Source organism: Lolium rigidum, chromosome 6, assembly GCF_022539505.1.
Source record: "Lolium rigidum isolate FL_2022 chromosome 6, APGP_CSIRO_Lrig_0.1, whole genome shotgun sequence".
NCBI lineage: Eukaryota > Viridiplantae > Streptophyta > Magnoliopsida > Poales > Poaceae > Lolium > Lolium rigidum.
The window spans coordinates 144,930,268-144,942,039 of NC_061513.1; the positions used below are offsets into that span (position 1 = coordinate 144,930,268).

General features: G+C 44.2%; 2 protein-coding genes across 6 annotated transcripts; both read right to left on the reverse strand.

Moving 5' to 3' along the window:
• Window positions 1–523: 523 nt before the first annotated feature.
• LOC124666877 (ras-related protein RABA1f-like) lies at window positions 524–1,781 on the reverse strand. Its single transcript, XM_047204207.1, has 2 exons — window positions 1,547–1,781; window positions 524–1,065 (listed from the first exon to the last, which is right to left on the reverse strand). Exons 1-2 carry the CDS (start codon window positions 1,768–1,770, stop codon window positions 633–635), a joined length of 657 nt encoding a protein of 218 aa, XP_047060163.1. The 5' UTR covers window positions 1,771–1,781; the 3' UTR covers window positions 524–632.
• Window positions 1,782–2,830: 1,049 nt separating this feature from the next.
• On the reverse strand, window positions 2,831–10,416 carry LOC124666876 (probable E3 ubiquitin-protein ligase ZFP1). 5 transcript variants are annotated; one of them, XM_047204203.1, is made up of 6 exons: window positions 10,153–10,416; window positions 5,469–6,379; window positions 4,839–5,167; window positions 3,706–3,852; window positions 3,460–3,624; window positions 2,831–3,235 (listed from the first exon to the last, which is right to left on the reverse strand). In XM_047204203.1, exons 2-6 carry the CDS (start codon window positions 6,295–6,297, stop codon window positions 3,089–3,091), a joined length of 1,617 nt encoding a protein of 538 aa, XP_047060159.1. In that variant the 5' UTR covers window positions 6,298–6,379; window positions 10,153–10,416; the 3' UTR covers window positions 2,831–3,088. The 5 variants fall into 5 exon arrangements, with proteins under 5 accessions (XP_047060159.1, XP_047060158.1, XP_047060162.1 ...); XM_047204202.1 differs by having other exon boundaries at window positions 4,839–5,170; XM_047204206.1 differs by having other exon boundaries at window positions 3,706–3,804; window positions 4,839–5,170; window positions 10,153–10,415.
• Between the last annotated feature and the right edge of the window lie 1,356 nt (window positions 10,417–11,772).

Below are 11,772 nucleotides of genomic sequence, written 5' to 3' on the forward strand. Positions count from 1 at the left end.
CCGCTCCCAGTATGGTGCACCACAATAGACAAAATCTAACCCTAACTACTAGGCCAGAACGGAGGCACAAGGCCCCTTTCCTCTTGCCGCCGCTAGAGCGGAGAAAGAGGAGACCAAGGCTAGTGCCCTGGCCAGTGGAGGAGATTGGGAAGAAGAGGGAAAAATCTAGTAGCGGCCTCTCACGCAAATCGCCCACCTCATCCAAATTAGTTGTTGTGAATGTGAATGCAATAAATCTAGACTGATTTAGTGAACATTTTTTTCTAAATCTGTGATTATTAATTTTGATCGGAGAGAGGGAGTAGTAGTAATGGTCTAAAAGTCACGCGTATCTTTAAGCTAAACTGCACCAACCTGATGCGGCACCAATAGCCGATTGAATACAGACATACGCCGGCCGCGGCTTGCAACTGCTTGCAACAGCACACGCACGACGTCCACCGTCTTCCCAATACGCGGTTCAATGTAGCAGTATCAATCAGTCATAGTATCAACCAACCCAACCGTCTGACCCAACACAATCATCAGATCGCAAAATGCAAGTGCAACAACGTGCCGCCGTCAAACCTCTGAAATCATGCATGTCTGTCTGTCCTAGCACACACGGTGTCACCCAACAACCTCGGCCGCAACTAGGCGGAGCAGCAGCCGCCCGTGTTGACCGGAGATACATCATCCTTGCCGCCGACGTCGATGGTCTTGCCCCTGGGCAGTGCGGCCGGGTCATCGCCGATGTCGAGCGCCTTCTTGCTGACCACGCGGTAGATCTCGCCCAGCACCTCCGTGAATGCGCCCTCCACGTTGGTCGCCTCCAGCGCCGACGTCTCCATGCAGAAGGTGCGGTGCCGCTCCGCGAAGGCCCTGGCCTCCTCGGGCGAGACGGCGCGCAGGTGGCGCAGGTCCGCCTTGTTCCCGACCAGCATCACCACGATGTTGGCGTCCGTGTGGTCCCGCAGCTCCGTCAGCCACCGCTCCGCGTTCTCGAACGTGATGTGGCGGGTCACGTCGTAGACCACCAGCGCGCCCACGGCGCCGCGGTAGTATGCGCTGGTGATGGCCCGGTACCTGGAAGATGGAGATGATGCGGCGCACGATGCGCGCGTTAGGCAGACCGAGTCAGGCTATTTCGTAAAGTGGTTTTTGTATTTTCTCAAGGAAGAAGCAGCACGTAATAACAACTTGTTAGTATAGAAATGTGGCAAGAAGCAATCAAAAGGATGCGTGTGCATGCGCATTGTGTTTAAACTTGTCATGAGCATCAATCCTTTAAACGAAAAATCCTGATGCCCAGTTACTGCTAGATTGAGTTTTGAACGAGGGCCGCCTGATGCTATATTGAAATTACTCCTTCTGGGCAATCCAAGCATAGGAGCTTGAAAAGAATACATCCATCGCGAGTCTTGAATTCAACAAATACTAAACATAGCAAATTAGTCCTGATGAAACAAGCTCAATCGAACTGAATCCTAGAACAAGCACCGTGGAAAAGAAAAAAGTGGGCGGAGCAATACCGCAAACAGGTAGCGAGCAAGACAAAAGCAGGTACCTTTCTTGCCCCGCGGTATCCCAGATCTGCGCCTTGACGAGCTTGCCGTCGACGCGCACGGTCTTGGTGGCGAACTCGACGCCGATGGTGGACCTGGTGTCGAGGCTGAACTCGTCCCTGGCGAAGCGCGAGAGCAGGTTGGACTTGCCCACGCCGCTGTCCCCGATCAGCACCACCTTGAACAGGTAGTCGTACTCCTCCTCCGCCCGGTACGCCACCGCCATCTCTCTTCTCAAGACCTCAACCTGTAATCGATCGCTTGATTCGGCTCGCGGCGGTTTTGATCTCGTCCGCGCGCCGGTACGAGGAGCTAAATAATACCGCCCCGCTCGAGCTACAGCGATACAAGAGCTACGCGGTGCGGTGCGGCGCGGCGCGTTTCTCTTGCTTTCGGTTGGGTTGTTTGCTTTGGGGAAAAGTATCGTGTAGAAGAGAAGAGGCGAAGAGGTCGCCGCGGTTGCTGGGCCTTTCGTGCGGGGATTGGAGTTGGACGACAGATGATGGTGACGACGATCCAGCCGTTGTCCAGGTCTCGGTTCCGTCTCCGTGACCGGGCAGCCTAGCCGTATACATACATGTGTCAACCACTCTTTTTATCTCGATAATCATAGAAAATTAAACTGGGAATATTAGCATGTTGTTGTCCGGCTTGACCTGGCCGGCTTCGTGTGTTTTCACATCTCCTTTCATTTTCGTGTGCTCATTAGGCAGTTGGCGCGACTGGTCTTCACGTCTCATTATTTAGCTCGGGATGGGTGCGGAGTTCTAGTAACAAAAATGGAGGCTTGGGATGGGTGCGCAGATCCTTCAAGCAAGATTCTTGCAGCAAGAAACATTTGGGGAAGCACGGTGCATTATAACTACATAAAAAAAAATACATTGGAGTATAATTTTAGTGGAAGTCTTCTATCTGCACGTTACAGCCACTGAAACATCACCATGACTCTGTAAAAGATGGAAAAAAGAGAGACAACACCATAATCTCACATGTTCGGTGCGACATAGTTGAATCAGGGTAGCACATCAGGAACATTGTTGTCCGAGCGCAAACCAGGATAGCACATCAGAAACATTGTTGTCCGAGCGCAAACCAGGATAGCACATCAGAAACATTGTTGTCCGAGCGCAAACGACGCGATTCAGAGCAACAGAAGGCGAATACCCAAAGCACGACTAGCCAGCATTCAACTGCTCCTGAGGGGTTTTGTAATATGTACAGCAGTACAGAAGAACACATGTTTCTATTTGTTCGAGAATAACCAATAGATATATGTACAGTTCAGATTCTGGACAGGCCACTATGAGAGTTCCTTTTAGATACACATGTACGGCGAACCGAGTCACTTTAAACATTTTCTACATTTGAATAGAACGATCAATGTTATGGCTGTACAGTTTCAGGAAGCTGAGTTACTCCCCCAATCACAATAAGCGAACAACAAATTACAGGTAGCAGAATGGTCTACCGCTTCTTTATGTACAAAATTGAGTTGAATGTTTTGTTGTCGGAAGCAAATAACTTGGTGAGTTTGTTCCTGCTCGTTATCCGCTTCTTCTACCCGCACACAGAGCTGTTGTCTTGCAGATGGGGCATAGGTTCTTTACCGTAAGCCAGTGTTTTACGCACTCCGCATGGTATCTGTGACCACAATCCAGGATTCCAAGGCAGTCCGCAGCCCTGTACTCTTCCTGCAACATGCAATGGGAACACTTTCTTCAGAACTAGAAACTGGAATTGATTCGATGCGTTCTCAACATTGGCACAAGACTACCATGAGCAGGCCAAGTTCAAGTGATCAAGGTCGTTAAGCATGCGATTTGACAATTCAGCATAGATTTGATGGCATGCATAGTTTAGAACAACTGAAAATTTACTTGATGAGGTAACAAATTATACGGTGAAAGTGAAGGACCTGGCATATTATGCACGCCTCATTTTCTGCGGAAGACTCAGATGACTGATGAGACATGCATGATGTCCCTGGCACATATAAGCTAGTCTTCAATTTATCTACGATGTGGCTTTTTGCCAGACCTGTATTGACGTCTCCGATGTGCTCTTCTAATGCTAAAAGCTCCTGTAATGGAAATAAAAGATTAAATCAGATGAAACATATTATGAAATGTTAAGTCAAAGACGTTGAATGAGCTTTACATACCTCATAGGTCATGCTGTCTATATCTAGTCGCATATCGCTATGCTCATCTACAACACTTGACACTTCATACAATCTCGAAAAATCCATCATTGTACCACGCTGCTGCAGCGCCAACCAATAGTTATATGAATGTGCATCATATACGTCCTTAACAGAAACAAAAATGGAGGATTTACAAAAGGTCTACATCCTAACGCAGGTTGGACAACTGGACTTAAAGTTAAGTCGCTATCCCCAGTAAAATGATAAGCCAAGAACCTTACACATCACATCTCATCCTTAACATAAAAAGAGCAGGGGATTCTAAATATTCAGCATTCTAAAGAAGACTGCCCAAATGGATTTCAAATTAAGACTTCATCTGCTGAAACAATCAGTGGAGAACCCACCAGTCAATTCCATTAAGGTTATATGTGATCATGCAGGTATTCAGGACATGTTCAGCTTTGATTACATACAGTCGACGGAAGAGATTGATTACATAAGAAGGGTACATGTAAAACATGGTAACATAATAACAAATATTTTGCGGCAGGATGGTAAAAAATATGAAGTCAAAATGCATAGATAGCTGTCCTCCCATTGTCCAGAAATAAAAGCAACAAAAGATAGCATGAGGCTATTTCAAATGTGAGAAACTTGTAGGCCTGCAGGATTCGTACAACACAAGAAGTATCAAAGAAAATAACTTACGGATCTAGTAAACAACATATGGCTTAAAGCAGCTCAATAAGAAATCCCCAAGAATATTAAAACTTTGATAACATTTTCAGAACAAGATAACTCAAAGTCTGGCAGCTTTCAGCTATATCTGAACATCCTTTGAAGGACATCACCCATTTAGAAGTCGGTAAAATTTTCCAGGTTGTAAGATGCAACATTTCATAACTTGGCACATCAAAGGCATTAAGGTACAAACACACTAAAGCACAAGTCCAGGATATGCAAAACTCGTAGAAGAGTTACCAAGATTACCCACAAAGTTAAAGAACGTACTAGACATATCACATTACAGAAGACAAAGCAAATGGCAACCCTAACAGTTAAGTTGTTTGATATTTGAATACCAGAAATGGACCAAGTGGTAGGCATAAAGTGAATTACATACTAAACAGAGTTGGCAGAATTCTTACATTCCTATGATTAACTGGATTCACCAGGAATGGATGTTGTGGAGGCCCAAAAGACCGCTCAGAATTAGAGAAGAGAACTGGTGTTCTTGGACCCAAGTGGAGCCGGTTTCCAGAATGATTTATCCCACTATGTAACACGCCATTATTGTGGCATTGTTGGTACGGGATTTGCATCCGTGTATGATCCAGCGGATTATGAGCTTGCATGCTATGCACAGCGTGTTGATGAAAATAAGGTAAAGGCCCTTGGGAAATGGTTGAAGGGCCATTCTGATATTCATGAAAGCCTCCATTCACTATTTCTGTGGCCCCTGAATGTGCAAATCTGCCTGCTGGAAGCAAAATGATACCAGTTATTGTCCCTGAATGGGCAAATCTGACTGCTGAAAGGAAAATGTTACCAATTGTACTTCTGTGCTGTGTATCCACATTTCATTTTGTAGGTGGGACCATTTTCCTAGCCTTCTGAAACTCTTAACATATAAAGCTAAACTACTAGTTTAGCCATCAATGCACAAACTAAAAGATGCATTGAACAATGACTTGTATCCCTATAAAGTATAACTTTTTCTGAATCTGTCTTCGTTATCACTAGGAAAGTGAGTTATGTTCCATTAGTTGCTCACATACCTGGAACATTAGTTATTGTATTGATGTATGCCCAATGTGGTACTCCTTCAGCAATACCATTTGCAGACTGGGAAACCCATGCATTGGTGGCAGGTTGAAAGCACTGACTTGGGTGACTTGATTGATGAAATGTATAATTACCATGCTGTGCTGATTCTGGGTGAGCAGCCATTGAGTTGAACCCACTGGTTCCAGTAATGGAAGATCCCTCCACGGATGGCCAAGTGCTGCGACTTTGGTACTCCGATGGGTTGAATTGTGTGACATTATGGAAAACATTTGATTCAAAAGAAGGATCCCATGGCCTATGTGTAGGATTCTGAGATGCATGAGAGGATGAACTTGAGCTTGCAAATCCATTAACAAAATGACAACTTCCAGCAGCTGCAACATTTTTCCTTTTGATGAATCCTCTAGCAGTTTCGCTTTCGCCAACATTTTCATTTCTGGTACTCTCACCCATACTTCCTGAGACAGCTTGGTTTAAAGGCAATCCAAAGCTATGAGCATGAGAGACATATCTGTTCATAGATGTTGACATGCAGGGGTTGTACATACTTGATGGGAGGACAAGACCTGAATCAACACCTAAATTCGGGGGAGAATTATGAACAGGTTGATGTGGATGATTCATGCTCATATTGTAGTAACCCTGCATATCAGGGAGACCAACGTTCGCAGCATTTCCTACAACTCTGACAGCATGTTGACCACTTTGGTCGGACAAATCATTTCCATTGCGAATTAAATTTTCAGAATGAACATGAGGATGCCCTCGCTCAGATTCGAGATCAATGACTTGTGGAGCACATACCATTCGATATGCCATAACGCCAATTAATATTTGGCTTAGCTTCAAGAAAGAACCACTGCAAGCTAAGTCAACAACTATGCTTTATCGTCACCTCTTCCTGAAAACAAATTAGAAACCATGTTAGAATGAAAAAAAATAGTTTTATAGTGCACATTTATTAGGTCACAATGTCAAATATGAGAAGCTTGGAAATTACATAGTAGAAGTTGCATATTCTCAAACTTGTGTGATAACATAAAAGAAATGTTACAGATAAACTAAAGAAGATTATTTTGAATGATTAGCGAAGTTCATTACAGAAGATGTTGCACACAAACATGGAGTGAAGATAAGTAAGCAAGGTAATTAGTCTTGACCATGGCATCCCTAAAGTTTTGGCTTATAGGCCAACAGCACAAGATTAAGTCATTTCGACTTCTCTCATGTAGGAAATATGTGTTTGAAGTAGGATTGCAATATAATTTATCATACAATTGCACCAGATCATTATTTATTGCTTACAGCAACCCATCACAATGAACTGTGCAGACTGTATCCTACTGAAGTAACCTAGCATGGCATAATGCATATTCATACATACCCCAATTATTCACAGTTGTTTAATTTTTCATCTGATTTTTTATCTAACCATTCATAGAGTAGTTTTCCAGTCAGTCTACATAATACTGGCTGAAAAAATATATCGGGAAAGCTAAAAGACTGGATTCTGTGATCAAATCCATTAGAGCTGTGAAATCATTTAACTCAAGAGCATTATTAAATGCCAAATTTGTTATTCGCACACAATGAGAAAGAAATGACCTGTCAATAAACATACATGCACAGTTGTTGTCATGGAGAACAAAATTCTGCTTCAACGAGGGTGAAAGCTAGACATGGACTAATGTAGCATAAGTGGCTACTTCCCACTTCGAGCAATTGCAAGGCCATTTCCCGAGAGGCTGATACTTCAACAAAGGGCTTACCAATTCAAGGGCATAAATGCCCATATCGTTGGCAGGCCAGTAGGTCTAGAAAGGATAGTTCTTTTGCCCTTGGCACTCCCATTTGACATGCTCACTCATACTCCTTCTGAATGAAGCAATATGCCATTACTAAGGAGATTTACCAAAGGAAAATCTCCCAAAAAAAAATTCTTCATGATCTACATTAAAGAAAGTAACTTTTCTCGCTTAACCATTTACTTCCAAACAAAGGTCGGTGGATGTCGTCTATAGGTAAAACAAGGAAGGACGTGAGACAGAAGATGGCCACTTCGAAAGAATGGGTAAAAATTGTTTTAACCATGTAGTTCCTAACACAAATGATCAAACGGAAGTCTTTTTTAGTTTCATCTGTAAGTTTGACACTAACAAGAAATACACATGACATATTATGTAGTAGTATAAGTATGAACTTTTAAGGAAAAATAAGACAAAGGCAAGATCCAATGACTATATAGGCATAGGTGTTTCCATCTATTGACAGCCATAATGGTCGATGGTATTTCTAAGGAACGGAAACAGCAGATGAGCTATGACCATATAAAAAAAAGTGAACAGCCTGCATATGTCTCTTACATGCGGTGACAATGTATGCATCAGCATTCACATCTCTGCCAAAGAATCCCTAAAGTTTTGGGTGGAAAAGTGATTGCTGTTCTTTGTACTTCTCAAGGGATAATAACAGATCGATCAAGATACTCCCATATTCTATCTCAAACTTCATATTTTAAAAATAGTAAGACATTATATTTTTACAATTGTATTTTTATGAAAGAATACAAAATTAGAAGAAAAAGTTATGACAGAAAATCATACAACCTCCCACCCATCACCAGTTCGGCTATGTGGTTTAATTCCTTACCGCAGGTTAACCAGCACAATTCAGCACTTAATCCCACAGACATCCTATCATTGCTACAATACTCCCTCCGTTCTGATGCTTAGGGCGTATACTTGTTAGCGCATCGATTAGAGAGTGTGGTTCAATACGTGTGGTCCGTTTTACCCCTAATTAGCAGGTGCATAGTGGAAGAGCCTCGCCCCTGCTTCCTACGCCCTTCCCTTCTCTGACATCAATTCCCGCGTGAGATGTTGAAACATGCACAACCAATTAAACATGCATGCACGGCTAACCTATTGGACGCATTAACTGCGGGACCACATCAAGAAGAGAAATATGCACACGTAACTGTCTATCGAGGAAAAAGCGGCGCTGCATGTGGAAGACAAAGGAAAAGAGCAGGATTTGGTTCAACTGCGACACGAATAAAGGAGGGCAATTTTGTAAGAACAGCTCCAAAACAGCACCTAACGTTGTTCGCGCCTTGTTTCTTTGACGAAAAACTGAATTTCGTTTTACGCCATAAGCATGGGAACAGAGGGAGTACAAGACAATTTCATGCCCTGCAAACTGCTTCATGCAAGAGAGCAGATTCCACGGAACTATTCTTTTTTATAATTACTACATATTTATTTGACTTAGAAAAACTATGCACAACACTCAATTACTCTCAACATAAATATGATATCACCAAAAATGTATCTAAAAATGGTTGTTCCAGAAGTTTAAATGATACATCAATTACTAAAGGTATTAATTTCTGAATTCAAAATTTTAAAACTATCGGAGCGATGAAGCTGAAATAATGAAGAAAACACAGTATGGGGATGCACCAACAGTTCAAACTGGTGTTAGTAATGTAAAAGGGAGCAATTCTCATACAATGCATAATTCTTGAAGCTGAATATACAGAAGAGAACGTGATGGACCAAAAAAGGAAGATAATATCATTCATCTATTTGAATATAATGAAAATCCATCAGTCAGATTAATTACTATTTTGTGCCCAAGGAAACCCCAGAATGCCATATGCTGGAGAACTAACTCCTGGCCGCCTGGGTCGCGCCACCAAAAACTGAATGTATCACGGTAATGGCAAATAATGTAATTGGCATTAAGAAAACACCTACGAGCAGCTAACATCACATCATAAAACAACAACCAGAATACTAATTACCACAAATTAACAAGAAATCTCATTTTTCTAAAAGTATTCTTCAACTGTCCAACACCTGCTATCGTACCTGGGGCTATATTACCAGCGCAACCAGACTACGAGAGCAGAACACAAAATCATATATTATCCTATATGTTTACAAAATCAATTCCATAAAATCCAGAGAGGGTCATTGCAACTAACACAACTTCCACACTAGCCAAAAAGTAACCAGAATTCCAAACGCCCAACCAAACAACTACCAACCTCGCAAAAAGTTTGCAGGTGCAACATCCCAAACCCCATTAATGACCCAACCACACAAAAGTGCCCCGGTAAGATATTCGTGCCTATCAGCGAAATCAAGATTCCCACATTTCTGAGCAGAATTCTCTGCATTAACCACATGCACATGCTGTTCCATTTTAAAATATGGAGAGGATATTGCGCATTAAGAATATAAGAGAAGCATCATAGTGCCACCTAAACACACAACATAAGCGCATCTCAACGCCCACCAACCACCACCCCTTCCCCCAAAACCAAATGCACGAGCAGGTAAAGCTGAGCAGATTAGGCAAATCCAATAGTTTCTAAATTATAGTCACTACTAACCTTAGACGAGAAAATCATCAACGATACGGAGCAAAACAAACTGAATGGGCATGCAGTCTTGTGCTCGCTCTACCACCAAATTACAAACAAAACTTGCGAGCTGGGGGCATTCGTAAATCATTATTGCTGCCTACTCCGCCGTTACTAAAGAAATCGCAGTCGCCCCAAGAATCCAATTCCTTTCTCCTAGCTTCCACGCATGGAGGCACGGTCGTACCCAACGCAATCCTGCGCGAATAAAACCCGGCCGGAGAGGGAATTTGGCAGATGGTCACCTCATGGAGCACGCGATCCGATCGGCGAAGCGGGGAGGTGAGCCGGCCGGCGGGCGGAATCTGGTGTGGTTCGCCTCGCCTCAGGAATCGCGCGCGCGGAGGAGAGGAGCGATCGCCCACCGCGGTGGGACGAGCGGGGGCGATCGTCGGGTGGGGAGAGGAAGGGGATCGGGCGGAGGAACTGGCGGAGGGACGGAGGGTAGCGTATTTATAAGCACAAAGAAGCTTTTTTTAGAGAAAGAAGGAAGAGGAAGAGGATGACACAGATGGGGAGGAGGAGGAGGCTTGCTAACATTTTTGGGCACAAAAGGGAATAACGGGTTAAGGGATATATTATTTTTTGTGCTTTTTCTTATTCTTTCTTGCGTCTTTTTTTTTTTTTTTGAGAAACACAGTACAAACGCAGACGCTCACATACACGCGCATACACTCACCCCTATGAACGCACACACGCACACCCTACCCCTATGAGCACCTTCGAAAGACTGAGCCGGCGGATTGAATCTTGAAATTAACGAAGTCACCACAGGCGCCTCGCTGTCGACGGGAACGTCGCCTCCCACTGAATGAAAATTTCGCCTTTTATGAGACACACAGATGTCAAACCTGGGATTTGAACTCTGGTGGGCTGGGGGTACAACCACCCTCCTAACTACACCTGGGCAAAGTTCGGGCCGGGCCGGGCTTCGGGCCGGGCTTAAAAAAGCCCGCGGGTAAAAAGTCAGGCCCGAGCCCGGCCCGGCCCGACCGTCGGGCCTGTAATTTAAGCCCGAACCCGGCCCGAACGATCAAAAAGCCCGGCCCGGCCCGAGAAGCCCGGCCCGACCAGGCTAAAATGCACGAATATGCAGGCCCGAACCCGGCCCGGCCCGACGTTCGGGCTCAGTTTTCAGGCCCGAGCCCGGCCCGAAGTGCAAGCCCGACCCGGCCCGGCCCGGGATTTTCGGGCCGGGTCGGGCCGGGTTGTCCGGGCCGGGCTGCCCATGCCCAGATGTACTCCTAACCACCCAACCTCAGGTTGGTTCTCTTCTTTCTTGCGTCTCTTAATCCTCCATTTGTGCGTGGGAGAGAATAAGAGAGCGTGTTTGTGTGGAAAATTGAGCATGCCCTGTAAAATATGCTCTCTTTTTCTAAAATAAAAATGTTTAGCTTTGGTGTTAGAAGGGGGTTCTTGCTCTCAAGTAGTACTCTCTCTTTACAAAACAAAGTTGGCAACATTTAAATAGTATTTTTTTTGTGAGAAGGCAAGATTTAAATAGTTGCGCACATGATTTAGTAGGTGTGCTTCTCGAGCATTTTCTTTGCGACATGAGGCAAAGCTAGGTTAATTTTGTTATGGAATGGAACCTCGATCAAGGATGGCATATATAGAGGATGATGTAGCATCTGGAGATAGACAATTGATGTGGTTGTTGAATCGTCATCGATCACATAAAATAAAACCGTAGTAGTGAGTTGGGGGTTTCGTGATCCACCAAGAAATATATGGGAGGGGTGCTCAAGGGGGGACTTGCCCTTGCTTAGGATGGCAGTTGAGGTGGCAAGGTCACGAGGAGGAGATAAAGTCGTGTCATTGTGTACGCTTGTTAGGGTTAGCAAGTGTGTGCACACTCTTTTTGG